The sequence below is a fragment of the Triturus cristatus genome, chromosome 11, assembly GCF_964204655.1.
Source record: "Triturus cristatus chromosome 11, aTriCri1.1, whole genome shotgun sequence".
NCBI classification, from domain to species: domain Eukaryota; kingdom Metazoa; phylum Chordata; class Amphibia; order Caudata; family Salamandridae; genus Triturus; species Triturus cristatus.
In genome coordinates, this window is record NC_140594.1 from 927,762,765 (window position 1) to 927,787,655 (window position 24,891).

Consider the following 24,891-nt stretch of genomic DNA (forward strand, 5'->3'; position numbering starts at 1 on the left):
ATGGGTATTCCCAGACGTGGGACCCGTGCTCACTACGCCACTGGAGTCAAGCTATCCTGGCTGATGACGGCTGATAGCCAGAAACCGGTCCTAGGATGCTTGATTCCGGTCCAGGGAAGACATGGCTTGGCAGTTCGGGCTGGACTGTTCCCATGAGGCACAGGGTCAAGACTGATTTGCATATGGCCATGTCTAAACTGGGGTGGTGTAGTGGGCAAAAGAACGATGGATTTAACCCAGATCTCTTGACTGGGGGAGAATGTCTGCATTGTCAGCATTCCGTCCATCATTTGTTTGTTGTAACGCTTTTCGCCCTAAGTGGGATGGGTATTCCCAGACGTGGGACCCGTGCTCACTACGCCACTGGAGTCAAGCTATCCTGGCTGATGACGGCTGATAGCCAGAAACCGGTCCTAGGATGCTTGATTCCGGTCCAGGGAAGACATGGCGTGGCAGTTCGGGCTGGACTTTTCCCATGAGGCACAGGGTCAAGACTGATTTGCATATGGCCATGTCTAAACTGGGGTGGTGTAGTGGGCAAAAGAACGATGGATTTAACCCAGATCTCTTGACTGGGGGAGAATGTCTGCATTGTCAGCATTCCGTCCATCATTTGTTTGTTGTAACGCTTTTCGCCCTAAGTGGGATGGGTATTCCCAGACGTGGGACCCGTGCTCACTACGCCACTGGAGTCAAGCTATCCTGGCTGATGACGGCTGATAGCCAGAAACCGGTCCTAGGATGCTTGATTCCGGTCCAGGGAAGACATGGCTTGGCAGTTCGGGCTGGACTGTTCCCATGAGGCACAGGGTCAAGACTGATTTGCATATGGCCATGTCTAAACTGGGGTGGTGTAGTGGGCAAAAGAACGATGGATTTAACACAGATCTCTTGACTGGGGGAGAATGTCTGCATTGTCAGCATTCCGTCCATCATTTGTTTGTTGTAACGCTTTTCGCCCTAAGTGGGATGGGTATTCCCAGACATGGGACCCGTGCTCACTACGCCACTGGAGTCAAGCTATCCTGGCTGATGACGGCTGATAGCCAGAAACCGGTCCTAGGATGCTTGATTCCGGTCCAGGGAAGACATGGCTTGGCAGTTCGGGCTGGACTGTTCCCATGAGGCACAGGGTCAAGACTGATTTGCATATGGCCATGTCTAAACTGGGGTGGTGTAGTGGGCAAAAGAACGATGGATTTAACCCAGATCTCTTGACTGGGGGAGAATGTCTGCATTGTCAGCATTCCGTCCATCATTTGTTTGTTGTAACGCTTTTCGCCCTAAGTGGGATGGGTATTCCCAGACGTGGGACCCGTGCTCACTACGCCACTGGAGTCAAGCTATCCTGGCTGATGACGGCTGATAGCCAGAAACCGGTCCTAGGATGCTTGATTCCGGTCCAGGGAAGACATGGCTTGGCAGTTCGGGCTGGACTGTTCCCATGAGGCACAGGGTCAAGACTGATTTGCATATGGCCATGTCTAAACTGGGGTGGTGTAGTGGGCAAAAGAACGATGGATTTAACCCAGATCTCTTGACTGGGGGAGAATGTCTGCATTGTCAGCATTCCGTCCATCATTTGTTTGTTGTAATACTTTTCGCCTTAATACAAGGGCATTATATACTATGGAACTTGTAAGAGACAGATTATATGTCATGTTTGTGATGGATAACCTATCCACCAAACTTTAAATCAGGCTCAAATTTCAAGAGACCAGATAATGTGTGTGAAAAGTTGAATAAAGGATGCAGATGAAACTTGTAGACAAGGAGGAACCTTGTGAAACACGATTCTTTAGTTCTGATTTGTTTTAAAATAGGGACTGGTACTACACTGTGAATAAGGCAAACCATTTAAGAACCATTCATGCCTTACAAGTAGCAGCAAAGAAATTGAACAGAATGGAATAATTGGCTATGTCACACATCACTGACAGATCTAAGAGAATAGGTGTTCTGACATCACTGGCATTCAAGATTTTTCTTAAATCACTAAGAACTGCCTTGGTCTCTCTGAACATGACAAAAGCTTGGAAGACATCTACTCTGCCTCCTAACTCATCCTAAATGTTATAATAAATTCCCTTTCACCTACAGCGTGATGGTGCTCCAAGTAGGGCTGCCACCATTCTGTCCTGCTTCTAGCAATGAGAACAAACTTTTTCTTCGCTATGGCTCCTTATCTGTTAGAGAAAAATTGAACTCTGCACTGGGAGTTATATGCTGTCACAGACATGTGTTGCACAGTTCCTTCATGCCTTGTATTGAATTTTCCATCTGCTTTGTCATGTATTGCCATCTTCATCTCAGTGGCATACTTTGTCCACTGTGGAGCTATTTTCAGAGTATGTTGAACGCCACTGTCTTCTATCAAGTTAGTAGACTGATTAGGATTACTAACAATCATTTTAGTTGCCCTGACCACATTTAATTCTTCACCTTTTTCACCTCTCCTGAATGTCTTTCATTTTAATATGAAATCATTCCATTCTTTCAGAACTACAGAGGTGGGATTGATTTCTCCAAAGGAGAACCAACCAAGTCTTAGGGCATGAGTGAACTCTCGATCTATTTACTTTGAACGCCAAGGTTCACTACTTGGATTTAAATTTGTGGTAGATTTGAGGAACCAGGCTTCCAGTGAGAATACTACTCAGTGCCGCACAGTCTATTCGAACACCTGTGAAACATCTCAACTCATTATGTAAAGGCACTAGTACCGAATATAAGGGGACAACACCAAGTCTGCATCAAACACCAATTTAAAATATATGTGAGTTAATCCCGGTTAGCTTATTTTGTACTCATACATAGTTCATGGAAAACATCGTATTTCTATTGTGTCCAATAATTTGACCATTCTTGGAAAAAGTCGGGATTTGAAACACAATGGCGGACCTCCTGTGGACTTCTCTGATTGCATTATAAAGAGGTAAATGATTCCAGTTAAGTAGCATTCTAATATGTATATTTGATATATACCAGGTTTTCTGATTTTGTTCTACAAGATACAAATTGTGTATTGTTTCTTGGCAGATTCAGATTATATGGAGTATTGCATGAATTGTTTTGAGCTTGGATGTTTGTTTTCTTGCCATAGTATATAAATTGAAAGATAGAAAAGCATATCAAAGAAGTTACCTGTGATCGAGGCTCTCAGGGCCTCCTGTTAAAAAAATCCTAATTTCAGATCTACCCATATTAACCCATATCTAGTTTCACTTCACCCAGGACTAGATTTGTTTAAAGCTAGCTTAAATGTGTTGCATATCCACACACCCACCCCAATTTAGAAGGTAATGTTGTCATATAATACAAATTGCATTAATGTCATATTCAGTCCAAAAGCTGCAAATGGAGATTGTCTCAGTGGATATAGAAATGTGTGGCATTAGACATCCAGGTTCCTGATTAAAGACAATAAGGTGGGATGGGTCTTATCTGCAGAGTTGTCCCAGTTTTTTAATTTTTTTATTCTACAGAGTCTGATAAAATGATCGCCAATTCAGACTAAGCAACAGTATTTATTTATTAAATTGTCCTATGGCGAGTACTCCAGATAAATGATCAACATAAACAATTCATTGCTATATTAAATTGTCCATTATATGAATTACAGTAAGGAGATCACTTTTGTAATGTGCTTCATCTAATGTGATAGAAAATATGTAATCCGTAGGAGGCTTCACCACACAATTCCACCAAAGAGACTGCGGAACAGGCGAAGCGAAAGGTTCCTTTTTAGGTCGAGCCTAGAGCAGCGCATGCGCTGCTTGCTTGACTTTTAGTAAGTGGATTTTCAAAGTGCTACCCACAAGCTTTTCCTGGCCTAAAGCTTGAATGCATGTGCACGTGAATGCGCGCAGCCGCCATCTGCCCTTCTTATCGAGCCGTCATGGCTCATTAAGTGCTTTCGCGCGCAGCGCGCACGCACACAACTCCCTCCACCTCTCTCTCCCACTGCAGCCCCCATCTATGCATTCCACGCGGCCAATGCTTGTTTTATTCAACTGCATTGTTTCCACGCCCTTTTATCTCCACCTGCAAAACCACAGGAGAAGATGTAGCCTTGCGGCTAAAGCAGACGACCTTGGAGCTGGGGAACCGGTTCGATTGTCGGCATCAGCCCAGCTCCCTGTGCCCGCCAAATAAAGAATGTTATACACTCCAGATTTACCACGCTTTGCAATGAACGTAACTGCGCTAATGTAAAGCGCTGCAATACCTTCGGGTAGAGTTCGCTATATAAATCTGCAAAAAACACACGAACAGCTAAACCACCAATTTACAATAATTTGTGCGTTTTCAAGCCCGTTTCTACAGCTCTTCGGGGCAGACATCCGGTGGCGCCGGAAGTGACGTCACCCAGGAAGTAACGTCACCTGCCTGTGCCGACATTTTTAGGGACACCCGAGGATCGAAGAGTTACTCGACATAGGAGAATAAATGCATTTTTTTTGCCCTTTTCAAATGCATTATTCAGCAACTAACAACTCGAAAATCTCGCATTCAGCCCGTTTCCGAATTGCTTTGAGGTAAAAGCATGGTCAGCGAAATAGTGGGATCGGATTGTTTTCAGAAATGGCGGGCCCCCGGTAACTAATTGAGGGGAGATTGGGTATTTGTCATTCTGGCAATGCATCGCGTCTACACTATTATTCCAATCTGCAGCAGTCTTCTTCAGCGTTTAATTGTGGCCTGACTCTGAGCATGCTTTTGTAAATAAGCACAATTATGTTTTCTTTTACCTAAAACTAGTCAGCTCTGTTATTATTCTGATGGCTTTCATTGTCTTCAGTCTGCCTGATCCGCCCTTTATTTTGGTCCTGTTTATAAGATGACACGCTTTGAGACAGGCAGGCAGAAGAACGGTAAATTAATACGGCGTATTATTTCTTATTTATTAGGCTTACAGCTGTCTTTGTCCTGGACTCTTTACTACGTTCTGCAGTGAGTCATTGTCTTCAGTATTCTGTATAGCATGTACTGCATGTAATATTTACAGTATGCAAGGGAGTACATATATACTGTTTGGTACAGTATGAAATTCAGTCATTATTTAGTATAATACGCAGTGGATTATACGTTGACGATATTACTGCAGTATGCCCGGCGGTTAATATTTTTTTGCTGCTTGCAATGGAGTATATTTACTACAATATACCCTGCAGTCAGTATTTTCTTCAATATACACTAGACTAGATTATATTTACACCATGTAGTACAATGTGCAGTGCAGTCAATATTTTCCACAGCACACACTGCAGAATCTTTACAGTATTTACTACATTGCACACTACAGTTCGTACTTACCAGCCTTCGCAATGAATTCCACGGTGCCTCAGGGACTTTAAACAAGCATTGGCATAGCCAATAGGTCTCGCTTTTGGGACCTTATAAGTATTTAGTTATGCAGCACAATATACTTGGTGCAACAACAACTGTGGCATAGCTAAACACTTATAAGGTCCCAAAGGCGAGACCTATTGGCTATGCCAATGCTTGTTTTCTTATAACATCCACTCTAGTACCATTAAATAGAAAAGTCTGAGGTCGTCATAATGTTTGATATGAGCTACATTTCCAATTTTAAACATATCAAAGACTTGTAAAACGGTGGGGCTGTAACAGTTTCAAAAGTTCCATGTTGACGGACTATCCTTTCCTTTAGAAGCATTGTCGAGGTCTAAACACCAAGCTAATTGAAAGTAAAATGTCTCAGTTTTCCCTGCAGCCCATGAAATTGTGTTTAATGAATATCTATAATGTGATAATAATATTTTTCTTTTTCATGTAGGATTAATATAGGCACAACAGGAGGACAATACTCAGACAAAGAAGGCAATAGAGTGAGGACATGGAAATGGGACAGTAATTATGTTACCGAGACCCATTGTTTATTTAAACCAATCTTCATATCGCTGAACCACAACATCGGTGTCAGGATATTCGGGCAGGACAAAATATTCATCTCCTTTCTTGCAATGGGCAAACAAGCCAAATTCAGTGTCGGAGTTAAACTAGAGGTAATTACATATATATATGTTAACAGAAAGAAATGTTTTGATGAGTTTTAACTTTTTAGTGGGTGATTAGTTCAACATATCCTCTCAAAGTTACTCAAACATATCAGTTATGGTGCTGTTTAAAAGAAAATCAGCTCACGGTTGCTAAAGATTGGGGGTACACCCCATAGGAGGCAAAATGGGTTTGTCTGGATAAACTAGCCATGGGTGCTGTTAAATCCTAGATACACTGCCTTCATGGAGGGATGACCATGGGTGCTGATAAATCCTAGATACACTGCCTTCATGGAGGGAGGGCCATAGGTGCGGATAAATCCTAGATACACTGCCTTCATGGAGGGACGGTCGGGGGTGCTTATACATCCTAGATACACTGCCTTCATGGAGGGATGGCCATGGGTGCTGATAAATCCTAGATACACTGCCTTCATGGAGGGACGGCCATGGATGATGATAAATCCTAGATACACTGCCTTCATGGAGGGGCGGCCATCGGTGCAGATAAATCCTAGATAGTCTGCCTTCATGGAGTGGCGGTCATGGGTGCTTATAAATCCTAGATATGCTGCCTTCATGGAGGGGTGGCCATGGGTGCTGATAAATCCTAGATACACTGCCTTCATGGAGGGGCGGCCATGGGTGCTGATAATTCCTAGATACACTGCCTTCATTGAGGGATGGTCATGGATGCTGATAAATCCTAGATACACTGCCTTCATGGAGGGGCGGCCATAGGTGCTAATAAATCCTAGATACACTGCCTTCATGGGGGGATGGCCATTGGTGCAGATAAATCCTAGATACACTGCCTTCATGGAGAGACGGCCATCAGTGCAGCTAAATCCTGGATACACTACCTTCATGGAGAGACGGCCATGGGTGCTGATAAATCCTGGATACACTGCCTTCATGGAGGGACGGGCATGGGTGCTGATAAATCCTAGATACACTGCCTTCATGGAGGGACGGCCATCAGTGCAGATAAATCCTGTATACACTGCCTTCATGGAGGGACGGCCAGGGGTGCTGATAAATCCTAAATACACTGCCTTCATGGAGGAATGTCCATTGGTTCTGATAAATCCTAGCTACACTGCCTTCATGGAGGGGTGCCATGGGTGCAGATAAATCCTAGATACACTGCCTTCATGGAGGAACGGCCATTGGTGCTGATAAATCCTAGATCTACTGTGTTCATGGAGGGAGGGCCATAGGTTCTGATAAATCCTAGATACACTGCCTTCATGGAGGTGCGGCCATAGGTGCAGATAAATCCTAGATACACTGCCTTCATGGAGGGAAGGCCATGGGTGCTGATAAATCCTGGATACACTGCCTTCATGGAGGGACGGCCATGGTGACCTTGCCCCGTGCAATGGCCACAGTAGCTAAAGGTCGGAAATGGGTGTGAAAAACAGTGGAATGGAGATCCTGTTGTAGTTCAGTGTCATGCCTGGACGACAACAGATCGGGTGGGGGGGGGCATACAGGAACTGGGATATGATTTGCATCTTCAGTAGTGGACTGATGTAACTTATAAAACTGTAAGCGGACTCTGAACTAGCATGCTCTGCACTACATAGATATTTGAGAGACTGTCATGCCTTCATTCATTAAATAATCTGAACTGGAAAGGTATCCCGGACCACTCCCAGAGTCCTGGTGGAACATTTTTTTTAAATTACATGAATATATAATTTCCTTTTATTTGATATGCCTGACAGTGCTGAGGATCTAAGGGACAGATGAGACACTGAGAGGGGCCTATTTGAAGACAGTAATTGGTATGATGCCCACAAGCATTCTTGGAAAGGGGCTTTGCAATCCAGTCTGTGGTTGGTATAGCTCACGATTTTATACAGGATGTACTTTCGTAGATCCAGATTCGTATAGGGTGGATGTGTTTCAGTAGCGAAGCGGTCCCTGATTCTTTCAAGTAGCCTTATTAGTTCGAAGACATTTATCTCTGGATGTTGTCATGCGTTTCCATGTTGTGGTAAGGCCCCTCCTTGCCCACGTAAGTGTTTATAATGTTGTGGAAGGTTGGAAATGCCAACTCGCAAAAGTATACATCACCAGATGCTACTTATAACACAATACACAATAAATCCGAAGTTGAGAAGGATAGGGGCGTGTGTTGTAGAATAAGATAATGCTTCTATATCACTGTGAAATTGCTCCAATCATTATTTCATAGGATACAGCCCAGTAGTCTTACTCCCATTTCAACTTGAGATATTGTTTGCTCGCTAAATCCATGAGAACCTGCTGTGATTTGCACTCAGTGAGGCACAGCAAACATGGATTGTTCATTGTAACAAGGTGCCAATAACAAACAGTGACTGTGTGAATGTAAGTTGATTTGAAAATGCATGTTGTTGCTTCTAATAGATGTTTCTATATGGCTTGGGAGAACAATCCCTTAGGTATAGGAACAGTAAGTCAGTTACTCTAAATAAATGTGATCCTGTTGTCAAAGCGGTCCTTGAACTAAGGTCTAGACAAAGAATGGAAATGGAGAGAGTTATTAAATGGAAGAAGTGTGTTGTTGTTTATGTGTTGTTGTTTATGTTATACTAACAAGATATGGAATGGTTATTAGTTGTTTGGTGAAGCTCAATATAGATGGACTTCATGGCCTGTTGTGCCATGTTATGAAATTATTTCAGATAGCAGGCAGGTGAGAGATTGAAGAGGCACAGGTCATAAAGGCTCAGTATATGTCATATGCGTGCGGGTGTACCTGTGTGGAAGGTAAAGAAAGACGGTAGCATTGTAACATAATGTTACTTATAGCAGTGGGAGCAGAGGAGAGACCGCATTAACATGTCCTGTCACAGTATAATATTGATAAAAGGGCTAAATAGTAATTTAGACAATTTTAGGGTGCATGTTTTCAATAAGATGAAGATTGGTGAATTTCTAAAAAGGTTTTGTACCTGGTAAAGACTGTGTTGAGCCAGGTATTTGTATAGTGTGTAAACAGAGGGACCTGAGGATGAAAAAATATGTGAGCAATCCAAACAAGGTACAGGATTTATGAAACCCCCCCACCCCTTCCTAACACCCCTTCCGAACTTAAGGTAGTTGTGTCACATTAGTGGACAGAAAATAATGCATCTGGTTGTCCTAACAAGATCCTGCGTTCAGGATCTGAATCCCAAAGTAATTGCTGTTATGTGAAATCACAAGGCTGCTCAACGTGGGTTCTGCTAGTGAGGTTACTGTATTGCCGGGGTTCATGCAAATCATTTTAGTGACCTGGCTACCTGGAAGCAAGGGTTCAGAGCATAGTGCCCTGCTGCTGTTGGGCCATTTTGAGTAGATCAAATATAAGAGGGCAATATATTTGTAACGATAACACTATGTGGTGTCTGAGAGGATTTACTCCATTATTAAGCACAGAAACAGATTACTCTATGGTGACCCCACAGATTCAGATGAACGATCAGTTCACTTGTTCTTAACTTGGTTATTGATGTGGATAGAAAAGTTTCAAGTCCTTGCTTTATGGTAAAGGCATCTTAGCAGTTGTGGTCCTCCTCTGGCTGAATGCTGATGAGTCCTATGGCAAGGCAGTCAAGGCCCACACCAGGACTACTGGCCTGCAGCATTTGTCCAGAGATTTGCAGCCTCCCCAGGCCAACCATCTCAACCAATGCAGTGACTCAGCTTTTTCATTTGTCAGTGGTGGCAGCGACAGATCGCAGACAGCAGTGGCTGTCAGGCAGACACAAGGGTGGCTAAATTTGTGCAGTCTTTGGCTAGAGAAAGGAGACGCTCTTCTGATTTGTTGTCCGGGTACCTACACCTCTGACATTTGTATTCCACAGAACAGAAAAACAACAAAGGTTCCAGGAATCCCTGGATCTGAGGCGGTGAAGGTGGATCCTCTTTAATAGCAGTTAGGAATTTTTATAAGGGTATTGCTAGTGTCCTGCTCCAACAGAGTCGAGAGCAGAAGGTATTGAGTACTTGCTACCGAAAAGTGTATCTGGGGAGGAGATGAGCGAGAAAGACAGACAGAATAAGTCTGCCACTTCTGCCTTCTTGCTCTTCAGCCTGAGACACTAACACTCTTATGCACTTACTGATGACTTATCGTTGTGAGATAATGCATGGGTGGAATATAAATTCTTTAACATCACTGAGAATCTTACTGGGTACCATTTTTTTCTGAGAGTGGTAGGGTCAAACTACTAAGAGTCTGGTATACATTAAGCATTGCGCTACTGAGAGCATTACAAATGTGCCAATTGTGTCATCTAGGACATTATGAAACTTCTTAAGAATGTTTGCTAGGCATTTATGGTATATTTATAAGTGGGAAAAGTGGCCAGTATGGAAGTAGCCAAGAATGTGGAGACTTCAAAGAAAACTAATTGGAGAGGAAAATCTGAAGTATAGCCTTTGGAAAATAGCACTGTTGGATAGCAGGAAATAAAAAAAACTACTTTGTGTGCTTGCTGGATGATTATGGAAATGTACAATACCCAAATTTAGCATCTGGAATAGTTATAAAATTGTGAAGAGGGTTAGGAAGTGGAAAAGATAACGTGGATCTCAGAGGTATGGGTGAAGGTGTTATAATATGGAACATCTGGCAGTAGATAGGTGTTACACACGATGAAAAGGAGGTCTGGCCTCAATATGAGACAAATCTCTTGGATAGTAGTAGTTTTACTTCCTTCCTGAAGGTGGATGTGGACAGGTTGCATCTAGTCACCAGAGGGAGAGAGTTCCAGGTTTTAGGGGGCATGAAGAAGAAGGATCGATTGGAGGTTTTCATTTTGTTAACTTTTTGTGGCTTAAGTAGTAGGGAGTTTGTGCTTCTAGAAGATAGGGTAATTTTCTGGGTTAGGCAAGAGGGGGTGTTATGGTGTTATTGTGGTCATATAGGCAATATTCAGATGGATCCTAGCCTTATATGGTGGCCATTTTAGAGAAAGGAGGTCTGGGGTGATATGATTGTTTCTTTTTTTTTTAGTTATTGATGAGCCTTGATGCAGCGTTCAAGGTAGGTTTCAGCAGGGCAAGATTGGCTTTTAGAAAGGCCCACGAGTGTAGCACTGCCGTAGTCCAATTTCGATATTGCAAGTGCTTCAACCGCTGTTTTGAGATCTGCTGTGGACAGGAAAGGCTTTATTTCCTTAGTGCATGTAGTTGATAATTGGCTCCTCTGGTGGTCGTACAGATATGTTTTTACATGGAGAGGGCATTATTCCAAGGGAATTTGATAAGTCAATGATGTGTGGGGTACAGTTCAGAGCTTTAAGTGGTGGAAGCCAGTTTTTTTATACAGGGAGAGATACTGGGCAGTGAGATCAGTAAGAATTCTGTTTTGAGGGCATTGAGTTTGAGATGGTTACAGGTCAGCCATTATTGTGTTTTTGTTAAGGTGTTGTTTTGCTGATGTCATCAGGAGATGTCATCTTCATGAAGAGTTGAGTGTCATCTATGTAAGAGGTATGAGAGATTGTGAGGATTTCAGTTAGGGGCTCCATGTAAAGGTTAAATAAACAGTGTCAGAGAGAAAGTAGAGCCTTAGGGGTCACTGACCATCACTGACGACTGATCAGAAAGAACATGGTTGATTAAAATGTGCTGCAGTTTATTGTGAAGGATTGAGGAAAACCATTTTAGCACGGTGCCAGAAAGACCCATTTTGTTTTCAAAAAGGTTCAAAACTGTTCCGCTATTGACAGTGCCGAACGCAGTTGACAAGCCCAGTAAAATAAAAAAGCAAGATTCATTCTGGCCAAGAGAGCATAGAGCATCATCAACAATGTGGGTCAAGACAGTGTCTGTGCTATGACCAGGTCTGAAACTGGATTGACATTGGTCGAGGAGTTGGAAATGCTGGATGTGATTGCAAAGCTGTAGGTACAGTCATTTTTCCAAGACTTTGGCCAAAGTAGGGATTTTAGAGTTAGGGCGGTAGTTTTGGGGGCTGGATAAGTCAGAGTTGTTTTTTTAAGATTGTGGTAACCTGGCCACTTTTGAGTCAGTCAGGTATGGAGCCTTGGATGAGTGAGGTGTTGATAATCCTAGTCCATAAGGGGAGTAGGAGGTGAGTGGACTCATTGAGGAGTTTGAAAGGAATTATATCATTGAAGTGGTTGAAATACAGTTGTGGCTGCCATCATTAAAATATGGTGAGGTACTATGTCCACAAAACTCACCATATATGTTGCACATGCGTCCCTCCATCACATCTGGTGTGTCTCTCCTTGGCGGGATCCTGGTGTCCACGGGCAGGACAGGGAAGAACTTCTTTTTTTGCGTGTGGAATTGGAATCCAACCAATGCTGGAGCTACTCTTATGCTGTTTTCAGCATGAGAGCAGCTCCAGAATTGGTTGGAGCAGTCTAACCCAGCACTGATTTACAACAAAATATTTTTTTTAATCTTTTTTGGAGCCCCGGGGGCATCACTTTTGATCCCTCCAACCTCCCCCACCAGGCCTAGGGGGCACAATATCCCTACTCTGCCCCTATATGTTTTATAACTATTTTTGTAGGACAGGGGAATAAGTCCCGGCATCCTAAAATGGGTGCTGACACGTTTTTTTTAAGATACATACATTTTGAACTACAACTTCTCAAAAACTGCTAAATACAGCCACACCAAATCACAAAAAAGCATGCTTTGTGAACCGAGATTTCACTTTCGGCTAAATTTTATGTAATACCATTCATAAGTGTCGGCTGTAGCTGTGTCTGATTTTCTGCTGTTTTTTTGTGGGCCCCGGATCACCCCGAAACTTTCCAGGAAGGAGCTGGGGTGGATGAGACTTTTTGGGGGGGAAGTTTCATGAAGATTTGTCAAATGGTGTGAAAGTTAGTAGCAAACAAAAAAATCCATTTGCTATTGAAACATGGTCCTAACTACAACTACCCATATACAGCAGATAGCAATGTGTCTGGCTTCAAGCAAGTAGTACCGAAAACATGGGCACAATTACGTGCGAGCTCCCTGCACCTGGTTGATATCAGCCTTCTTCAACAGTAATCAGGAGCAGAAACAATGGCAGGCTCGAACTAGAAAATTCTTCCAATTAACAAGGCGAGAGTGAGAGGCATGTTATAATGGGTCCATCTTGCAACCTCCCAATGCAAGTATACAAAAAAAATGACCAAGTAGGATGTTCCCTACGGCAAGGAAAAAGTATAAAAATAAATCAGATCATAAGTAAATTCTTACTTTAAGAACACAAAATCCTTACCCACTGATGTGGCATGCTTCATCAGTCTTCACCTTGAACAGAAACTTTAGTCCCACCCCATCACCTACCATCAACCACATAACAGTGCTCAGGAACTAATCACTAGCCCATGCTCACAAAGTTTGATTGAATTTCTAATGGCAGCCCTGTCTCTTTTCTCATTATGTCAGTCTGGATATTCACCTTCCTGCCACAGAAATGCAGGCAATACTATATAATATATGTATAATCTCTGTATTGGGTACCAATCGCGCAGGCCGAGCACGAGGTTTAAAATGTAAACTCTCATGTAAATGTATATGTTTGTAACTTTGGTTTAGCAAAGGAGAGAAGGGTTTGAGGGCACAGAAACAATTATTAATAAAATCACTGATTTTAGATTGAGACTTTGTAAAGTTTTCTAAATGTGACTTTTGATGGCTATAACAAACTACTGTAAAATGTATATGTATTATTGTTTAAAAGACACTCTAAATTCAGATTTAAACTCTTGAAATTGCTTTGTTGGTTAACTACTTTTTACTACCGATGGAGAGTGGCTGTTTCTCAGAAATGGTGGTGTAGGATTATATCTCCAAAACAAATGCAGTTTGAACAGAGGCATATTTGTGAATTGGTCTGACTGCACTGAAGTGAGTGGGCAGAGGAACAGAAAGCACACGGAGCATTTAGCTAAGGTGCCTGAATTCAGCTCCCGTAAAGATCACAGGATTTTTGGTATGACATTTTGGTACCCTAGAGGTGAAGTCCAGAGAGAGATCCTCATCCTCATACCACACTTCTGTTAAATGTTGACTTGTTCTCACCCAGGCTAGACCTATGATTGCATAGTCAGGGGACTTGAAGTTATCCCTAGTTAATAATCTGGATTTTGTTTAATAAAATGAAACACTTTGTAACTCTGCTTACAGTACCCTCAGATCGTGTGACTTAAGTGTCAAACTGAAGGTCTATTTTCATTGGCTGGGGCCCTCCTGGGCTGCATATCACTTCAAGGACCTGCTGCTGGTTCACTTATTCCATTTCCGGGGAAGTTCAACCTTCTGCCCATTATTAATGACCTAAGATTGCCATACTATGAGAATAAAATGGCAGCACGCTGAAGAAGCCAAGCCTATTAGCTTCAGTGCCACGGAGTACCATGAGAAAACCATGAGCTTCCAGATCACCCTAGCAGGTCTCCAGCAGAGACCAACAGAGGCCTAAAGCTGTGGTCTCAAAACGCTCTGCCCAAAACCTAGTAGATGATGGAGTTGGCACTATGTATGATGCAACTGGGATACGTGCTACGTGAACCATCTGTCATACAATGACAGATTTTTAAAATATTTTTTGTTCTTATAAAAATACACAATTTAAGGTATTGATTTGAAAAACATATGGTTCATTTTTTCAGTTTGTGCAGATTTTTAGCATTGTGGTAAAATGGCATGTGTGTTTATAGTGTGCAACAGCATGGAAATTCTCGGTCCCTGTATCACTGACCTAAGGCTATTGACATCACCATGCAAATAGATGTGTAAAGCCCTGGTGAACCTCCTTCAGACTCCGGCTTAACCTGCTCCTATTAGAGAGCTAATTGATCCAAAAACCTTGCAACAAGTGGTAGAGACACCTGCCATGGATCTGACAGGTGGGCAATAGGCTGCTTGCAGCATGGGTCTTTTCTTTGTTGGCTCTATGTTTTATGACCTTGGTAGTAGATTAGCGCTGGAAGCCCTGTTTGTGCTTTATCAGTGTTTATAACATAACATACTTTGGCTTCTGAACTTGTTTCTTATCTTACCTCTGCTTTACCAAGGGCCACTGTTGAGTGCTGCACAGCCTTCTTAGGATATCATTGCAAACCGCCTGCTCTGGATGAAAGATCTATAGTAAATTGTCTTACTTACAAGGCAGACCAGGACCACTCAGGCCTGGCTGCACATTGAGACATTCCCCTCTATAAATGTCCCATAAAGACACTATTTGGCATATGTACAAGCCTGTATTGCCACCACAAAATCACTTTTACTGACGTTGTGGTGGCGATAGGGGATGCGCCTTATGTACAAAGCAGCGTTAAGCCACTTCACGTGGCTTAAAGCTGCCTTGAACATAAGACCCCTTTCACGCTATGGTTAGTGTGAAAGGGGTGGGCAGTGGGAGTTGCAGTGGGCGTTCCACCGCAACACCCATTCATTTTGACGCTGCTTGCTATGTACAAGGGTGGCGTACATAGGAGGCAGTGCCAAAATTAGGACCAGGTAATTCCTGGTCTTAAGTTGGCGAAACGAGAAGAAATGCATTATTTCTCCTCGTTTTTGCTTTTTCCATGTGTATTGCCTTGTGCAGCACACATGGAAAAAGCAAAATGCCATGGTTTGTTTACGTACAAGAAGGTGTCCCATGAAGCAGCACACATGAAAGTGAGAGAAAGGCATTTTAGGATTGTTTATGTGCAGGAAGGGACACCTTCTTACACATGAACAATCCTCCCCTGCATGCAGACACCCTTGCAGTATGGTACAAGGGTGCCTGCGTTGGTTCTAAGTTGCTAAACTTAGCGCCATCGCAAGGGGAAACGCAAGGCTGCACCATATTCTAGTAAATATGGAGCAGCCTTGCGTTTCAGAAGTGGTGGAGCGCAACTATAAGCCAAAAAGGCTAACGCCCGCTCCGCCACTTCCTTGTACATATCCCCCTATATATGGTGGCATACTGCAGGTAAGTATTTTCTGCCATCAGATGTATTAATATCTCAGGTGTCAGTACTTCTGGATTGCAGAAGTCCCAGACAATTACACATATGCCCCAGAGAGATGAGCAACAACATGCTGGAACTGGAGTTTTTAAATCTATTTTAAATATGGAAATCAAATGGAACTGATCTGAATAATAATTTCAGCGCATGTAGGCAAGTGAGGCGATGAATTTCCTCCTTTACAATGAAGCGATAAGTGTGCCTTCAGAAAAAAATGCCTAATAATTGGGTTAGCATATATATTTTTTGCTCCTTGCTATTAAGACATATCTCTGGCATTGCCTGAAGATGCAGTGGTAATACAGGGAGCTTTCCTGGAAATGGTGTGTGTCTCCCACTAATTTTCAAAGTGCTGTCTGAGGAAACCTTTGGAATTACTGGTGAAAATTTCTGTATCAGGGAAAGATGGGGGGAAATGAGAGGATTTTAAAAATCCTTCTTCCTAAATTGTTACAAACCACAAACCGCAGTTTACTAGCCTGTATATATGTGTCCTAGGTTGCAACCTATTTCTCATGTGGGTTTTAGATGTTCTATCCCTTACATAACGGATGATTGAGCCCTCACCTGGACAGTGTTTCATCAAGAGACTCCCTATCTAGCACTGGAAAAAAAGCAATCTGTGAAGTATTATTGATAACCCACCACTGATGTGTAATTGGGGGTGCCTAATATCTATTATAAAGATAGTTAGACCTGTAGCCTCAACTTACTCTATCTTGTGGTAGTTGAATACCCATAGTGTAACACCTGTTGGCCCCTCTGCAACATCATAAACGTATGTGTGAAGGTGAACTCAAACCTATTTATTGGTGTCAACTTTGCACATGATTAACACCAAGCCTCAGAGGTCAATTGCCAAAATTTCAGCCCTTCATCCTCAGATAGTCGATATGTTTCTGTGCACTCTTTTACTGCTAGAACAATTACTAACCTTCATCAGTCCAAATATTTGCTTAGCCGGTTCCTGCGGTGACACATAGATTGTGAAATCCTAGGCTAAACTTCAAACATATTAAGGATATAGAAACCATCACAGCCCCTTGGCCATCTTATAGGCCAGTATCAGTTCACAAATTACAACCCACCACTGAACAGAGAATCTCCGCAAGTGAGCAAAGGGCCAATGAAAGGTCTGCATTATTGCAGTACTTTCAAATTCTTAAATACTGGTAAACTACAGAGTTTAAAACTATTCTGTGTAGTCAATGAATGTCGACTATCTGACGTGGAAAGGTTCACTATTTGGAAAGAACCCTCCATATTTGGTATTAATCATGTACCATTAGCAGACATGTTCCGGCCCACATAGTTAACAGCATTCATGTAGATATACAAATAAAATAAGGAAGGTGTATGGAATTTATCAGGATAAATGTTGACTCTGCATGCAGGTTGCAATTAGTTTTGGTCTGCTACTGACTCTCCCCTTCCTTGCCCATACCTCTGTAAGTAGTGGCTCTGCTCATGTCATCGGGACGTACATCTATAGGCAGTGTGTCTCTCACTATGTCACTTCCAAACAAGGAGAGAACATGGGAAGTGAAAGTGTTGGAATGGGAGGGAAATCTGAGAAGTCATGTAGTATGCTATGAAAAGATGAAAATCTTGCCGAATAGGAGAGTGGGCACAAATACTAGGGGAGATATTGCACAGTAAAGGAGATGCAGGATCCATATAATTCAGACAAAGGCATTGGAGGAAATTTAAAACAAATGGATGGATGGACGTACAGGCCGATGTCATGATGGATAGATTTCAATAGGAGAAAAGATAGTGCAAGGGTATTTAACAGAATAAGAGATAGTGAACAAGAGAGAGTGGCCAGGGAGCATTCAATCATGTATATTTACTTATGCTGCGTGAATGCTTGTTGACAGCGGCGGCCAGCACAGGTAAGCGTGGTGAGGCGTGGCAGGGCGTGGCGGGGGGAGGACAACAGACAACAGAACTTGTATTACTTATTTAATTATACCTATCATGTCGTCTGCCATTCCCACCCCACCCCGCCCCGCCGCGTTTACCTGTGCAGGTCACCGCTGCTTGTAAAAGGTACACAGATGTGGAGTTAAGAATAGTTAATCTATACACACACATGCGTGTGTGTGTGTATATGTACTTGCCTACTCAATATTGTAGTAGTTAATATGCTGATACATTATTGTGGCAGGACTATATTTAAAACACAATATTGCTTTCTCACCTTTTCTGCAGGTAAAAGAGCCTGCGGTGGTGCCGTATTTGCACAGAGACATACAAAAAGAAGAACTTCTTCTGCTGGCCTACAAAATCAAAATCCTGAGCCTCTTCAGTCGACTGCATGGATGTCTGAGCTTCTCCTCCAAGAATCAGAGTGGCAAGTTCAAGCCGCCATCATACCTTGTGTCACAGACCCAGAAGCTAATTTACCTCTGTAGGCTCTCAAGCGTCGGAGGGGATATAGGCGCTTCTATAAAAGCCATTCTAGAAGACCAGTGATGACCTTTGACGCAGGATGTGATGCTGTCAGAGGCCAAGCTGGTGTCTTGGTGCACATGCCAGTGAGAGATCTCAGGCCCCTACTTATCAGTGACCTGGGGACCCCGCTGCGCTTGTACTTCCACAGTCTATCGGCTTCCTCTAACTCAACACCCCCCGGTAGAGTTCAAGTGACTTTTTCATTGTTGCTCACTATCACCTTTCCCTCACTTCAGTCTGAAAACCATTTCATTTATACTCATTGTATGGTAATAGATAAAGCATTTAATGATTACAAATAAATTAATAGTTATTTACAGGGAGCCATTCCCATCACTCCACAAACAGTTTCCAGATAATTTAGCTGATGTATCTCATACTATCTCACACTATTTATTCAACTGAAAATCTCAGCTACTCTTGTTTATTTTGCATGGTAGTACAGGTTAATTTTGCACAACTAGGATAGGATAGGATATAAGTTTATAAAGCGCTCGAATGCCGTGGCGTCTTGGCGCTGGTGAGTGTGGAAGTGGTGCAATCTACATTACAACAGCTATATTGAAGCAAACAGCCAGGTCTTCAGATCTTTGCTAAAAGATTGTCGGTTTGGCTGAAATCTCATGGCTGTTGGCATTGCGTTACACTCTTCATGATAATATTTAATTTCATTTATTTACAAAATTGCATTTTGTATGTGGATTGGATATTCTTATGAGACAGTCTTGTGTTAAGTAATGTGGTTTATTTTTCCAAATCCCCCTGGCCTTACCGAAGACTCGGTCAGGAAAGCTGTATGTCCCAGCCTACGTTCGCACAGGTAATATAACTCCACATGAATGAGCTGTGTTCTTCCTGTGCTTCGAGCCAGATATAAAAAGGGTTTGCGTAACACAGCAAGTAAAGTTGCGGCACTGCGGGAATAGCTGAGAACATAACAGCGCCGTATCTATTAAGAAGTTGTGCAGTTCTGCTCTTTCCCTGCACTGACATACGTTTGGCAGCCATGTGCCAATGCAGGCACCCTTGCGCCATTGTGCAATTATGTCTATGTAGTGGGAAGTATAGTTTTTGTGCGGAGAGGGGTCCCTTTGCCTACAAAAACTATACTTTGAGGCTTTCCCTCGTTGTATAGTTTCTGTACAATGCAGCACACATGAAAGAGGAAAAAAAAGGAGAAGTATGAAAACATTTTTCCTCTTTCCGTCTGCCTCAGCGTGGCACAGGATGTTGCCTCCAATCCCTCTCTTCATTTCTTTATAGATATGGATTTGAGTCAAAACCCATGGGTGGTTGCATGGGAACGACTATTCACCAGCCATGGAACGCCCCTTTGGCTCAAGGGAACGCAAGGCAGCGCACTGCGCTACGTTGCATTACTCTGGATTATAATCCAGCTCACATCATCCAGCGCACATCATGATTTGCGCTGGATTGTCAATCTCAGCAGTAGACTTTGTGTTTGGTCTGCGTTAAAAATTAAATTGCAAACCCGATTCAAAGTATATATAAATCTGGGCCATAGTCTACAAATAGGAAATATCCTGGCATCTGCTAAAATGCACTTTTGCGCCCCCGGAATGTCACTTCTTAGATGCCTCGGTGATGCAATGTGCCACCACATCTTTATAAGGCCACTTAAAGCCACTTTATGTGGCTTTTCATGGTCTTATAAATATGTGCCCCTTTCACGCAACACCCATGGAACCTGACACATTGCCAGATTTACGACGCATCATAAACCTGGGAATGCGTCAGAACCTAAGGCCACCTCAGGGGTCACATTAGGGAGGTGCAACGAAGAAAAATTAAAACCTTTCTTCTCGTGCTTTCATTTTTCTATGGGTGCTGCATTCTGCAGCACACATAAAAAGGAAAGCACCTGAATGAATTGATTTTGTGCAGGAAGGGTCCCTTCCTGCACAAAATCAATCATCCCGGCAACGCAGATACCCTTGCACCATGGTGCAAAGGTGCCTGCGTGGAGCACGGCAGCCGATGGTGCGCCAGGAATGTGCCGTATCATATAGATACAGCGCATTCCTGTCCTTTCCTTTTGCCATAGGGCAGTGCAGAAGGGAAGCCTGTGGCGCTGCTCTACGGCAAAAGCCCATACATAAGGCCCACAGGGTTTCCCTATGGGTAACCTGTTATTCTGTGTGCAAATAGTGTGTCCAGCTAGTACCGAAAGCTGAGCAACATTTAAAAGGTATGCTATTAACACATCATTCAGAGATAAAGTCAGAATTAGGCTTATATATCCTACGGTAATTGACTTTATGCACCGAGTTTCTCCATGTTCGGCCTCTTTGCAACTGTTTTTCCTCAGGCAAAGTGCCCCAATTTTTTCCTGGCGAAATGTGTCCAAGAAAATTCCAGAGAGGCTCTAATTGCATGCAACTCAATTCTGATTCGTTCATATACATCGATGTGCATGCAAATTGGAAATTGCGGGTCACTTCTAACTAAGCCTTTCCATTTGAATTGCTATGGTTCTGTATATTTCACCTAGCTTAGAATAATGGTGTTCAACTAAGATCCTGCCCGGCAGGATCCATGCCAGTTTTTCAGTATATCCTTATAAGGTAATTTACATACAGTGACTCTAAATGGAAGTGAAATCTAAAGAGTTACTTATCTAAAGAGTGGTATTCCTAAACATCTGGCACAAACCCAGCCCTCCTATGTTGGAGATCGCTTGAGTAGAAACACAAGAAAGCTTTTTTTAACAAGTGTCCCTGGGCAGAATGCCAAAGCAAGGTGTACTGCTAATCCGTACACACTGCCAGGAAAGATGCATGCAATGGTTCTCTTTACTAAAGTGCTTTCCACTGGATTTGTTTCAAATATATTCCACCTGTTGGTGTTTCTACTGATATAATAGAGCACACGTAGGGCGTGTCGATTATGCAACTGACCAAACTCTAAACCGGCCAATCAGAATTTTCATATGGCAAAATAGACCAGAGATTTTCGTAAAACGAGTATGCTCTTTTTTCTAGTGCTGTTTATGTTTTGTCTATTGTTCAAATACCATAATGCCAAGGCTAGCTGAAATGACAGTATTAACACTTTGACACCCCTCCCCCATGATGACATCACAGTGTTGGCCCACGTCCCGTCTGTAGCCCCCTGAAAGACTCCCATTTACACCTGAGCGGTTGCACAAACTAAACAGCTCTCTTAGGGCCCTGGTTACTTTATATTCCTGTCGCAGCCTTCACGCCCATTAAATCAGTGGTGGTATAGACAGTGCCAGGGGTAACAAAGATAAAGACAGAAAGCTGCTGTGAGCTAACTATAATTGTTGATTTTGATGCCTGTCGAGTTATGTATATTACGAAGGCTTCAGAATACATCTAATATATATAGAGTAATAATACAGAGGTGCAGAAAAAATAGGCATTAATTTGTGGGATTTTTTATTTGTTTCAACTATACTCTCTGTAAAAGTTTATTAAACTTCCAGAATTTCAATGTACATTCCCTAATTACACAATCTAACGCCCACGTAGAGTTTCCAAACCTGTACCAGAAAAGTCACTAGAACTACTGATGACAATAATGTTGGGAACGGGCTCCTGGGAGAGATCTGTCTCCTTGCTTTGTCTCTTTAGGCAGGAGGGAAACCTGATGTTTGTGAAGTGCACCACTGCGATGTCCGACACGCCGCATGGACTCCCTTCCCTCCATTTGCATATAATGAATTTGGAGAGTTGGCTCCTTATGTCTCTACAGTAGAATGAATAGATAATTGGGTTGAGTAGCGAGTTGGTCTCTCCCAAGAAGAAGAGTGGATCCCTGAGAAGCTCCGTCATGTTGCAAGAGGGGCAGATAGCCTGGACTAATCCCACCATGTAGTAGGGACCCCAAGATATGGTGAAGCAAACTACGACAATCAGCACTGTCCGTATGGCCTTGAAATGAGAGTTGGCCGGTGGGTATGTGGCCAGTGGACCGCTCCTTACACAGGTCCTTTGGATTCTTTGGTGGTGGATGTAAGCAATCTTCCCCACTGCTACGTGGAGGCATATCAAGGTGACCAAAGAAGGAAGAAAAATGCTAAAGCAAAGAATGTAGAGATAATCATTTTTTGCGGCGTAAAAAAGTCCACAGCTGCCATTATAATTGTCTTGCTGCAAGGAAGGGTAAATCAATGGAATATGTCCCACAAAGAAGGCAATCACCCACAGAGCACCTAACAGAACAATGACACATTTCATGTTCATGATCTTCAAATAATAAAGTGGCCGCACCACAGCTAAATACCTGTCCACCGAGATCAAGAGCAGAGTCAGCATGGAGCTGACGCAAGGGGTAATGGTCAGGCACAGCCTCAGAAGACAGAAGGACAAGTCACTGTCGAAATCCCCATCGTACAAGTCGTCCAGCATCTCCACGATGCACATGAGCCCCACTAGCAGGTCGGCCGCTGCCAGGTTTATGATGAAAATGAAGTTCTTGCCCTGAGACTTCTTGAGCTGCTTCGAGAGGACCACTATCACCATGATGTTAGTGGTAGCAATTAAGATGCTGAGAAGGCTGTGAAGAACAGCATAGAGGAGATTTGGCATCTTTATGGGTGCAACAACTGGCACACTGAATGCGCAGAGAAACACAAGAAAGACTGCACCGAACTGGGGTTTCCGAATGATGTGAGTTCAAAAAATAGTTCAGAGCCTTCATGCTGGGTTATTTGTTAAAAGTTTGTCTGAAATTGCTATACATTTTTTAAAAGCAGTGGATCAAGTCGCCTGCAGTTAGCAAGTCCCTCATGTCTCGCTTCTGGTCATATTTCTGGTCATGATGTCCTCTCTCCAGTCACAATTTGGTGGCCGTCATCCATGGCAGAGGCTTTTGCCCACCTTCCAGATCTCTTGTGTGACACAGCTCGCAGTGTCTCGTGTGCTCGGTTCTTCACGGCATCTCCAGACTGTTCCTGGAACCGTCACTTCAGACAGGACAGCAGAGAGACTGAGCGCATGCAGGAGAGGGAGCAGCTGTGACAGCCACCCTTCATGTTCGTTGACGCAATGAAATGCCCTCAATAGCAAAGCGCAAACAAATCATAAAACTTGAACTCATAAAAAGACAGTAGAGGTCTGATAGGAAGAAAAGTCAGTTCTCTCTAAAAAAAAAAAAAAAAAAAACAGCTGCGAGGAAAAAGTACATGGTGTAGGCTGTTATCTTTGCTGAACAAACATTCTAGGCTAATGTTCAACGTTTTAAAAACAGGAAGAGTAGTTGGGTTCTGCTTCATGGTCTGTTGATGTTTCAATACTTTTCGAAATAATAGTAAAATCATTGCCTGCAAGTAATCAGTATTCATCCGAGTGGAAATACGTCGATTGTATGGTTGTGTGCTAAAGATCTACAGACACACCAACCCTTTTGAGATCCAGCAAGTCGTCTAAATGATGCCACCCAGGGTCTCAACATTTAGTCTCACACTTAGCATTTTGGATTCTTTTCTGCATGCTCCAGGTCTGTTATTTAGTTTCTCTTTCTGAGTAGAGACGAAATGCCTATGTTCAAGCCATATGTTTTGGGGTTATATTGTTGTACCACAATGTTGCAATCAAAATATCAAACTACACATAGATTGTGACCATAATATTAACTGCACAATAGCACCATAACAAAGTTAAAGACAGTAAATCTACACTTACCTGAACAATATTTTAAGAATCAATAGCAGGGTTATGATATATGCGTAAGTCAAAATATTGTGGGTTGGTAATGTGACAATCATGGGATTGAAATCAAAAACATCCTCTGTTCATGTGTCAAAAATGACACTGGTTCTAGGGTGAAGAATGTTAGTTAGTCATGGGCCATAACACTCTTAAAAGCTGACTGGAAGGCTCGCTGGGTGGATGGTAGAGCTTACAGTCCTGATGTGAGGTGTGTCTGAGAGCTCCTGTGCTACCCAAACTGCAGGACCTACCAAGACAAACATATTTCATCAAGGGAACGCATGGCTCACCTTTGATAACTTTGTGTGACCAACACAGCAAACCAAGGAGCAAACACATTTGAAGTTAAGTGTAACAAACTAACCAAACAATAAAACAGCTAAGGCTATAACAAACCTAAGATCTAACACAAGTTATTTATGAAATAATGAAAATTTCACGTCTTTTTAAGCTTTACATAGACAAGCTATTTATTTGTTCCCAGATGGCTCAGCGCAGCAATGTTGAAAGCTCTGAGTAAAGGAGATCTGAAAGCGACTGGTGCTACAGTGGAAATGCTCGAAAGGCAATTGCGGATGGTAAAGAGAGACCTGGAAGAGGTTCAGCATCTCCTCACAGAATTACGGAGTCAAGATGGCAGAAGCCATCTTAATGCGTATCGGAGTTTAGGGTCCATGGTTGAGAGGGTTGGACTCTGAGTAATTAAAGGGGAGCCTGTGAAACTGTTGCTTTGTTATGAAG

The 24,891-nt window shown here is 42.8% G+C and overlaps 1 protein-coding gene across 1 annotated transcript in view; it reads left to right on the plus strand.

The window, feature by feature from the left end:
* Positions 1 to 18,796, plus strand: part of ERICH6 (glutamate rich 6) — a 399,063-nt gene extending 380,267 nt beyond the window's left edge. The window contains exons 12-13 of the mRNA XM_085634907.1: positions 5,801 to 6,029; positions 18,212 to 18,796. Coding sequence (XP_085491033.1) covers positions 5,801 to 6,029; positions 18,212 to 18,475 — 493 coding nt within the window. The 3' untranslated portion in view covers positions 18,476 to 18,796. The remainder of the gene's footprint in view (positions 1 to 5,800; positions 6,030 to 18,211) is intronic.
* The last annotated feature ends 6,095 nt before the right edge of the window (positions 18,797 to 24,891 follow it).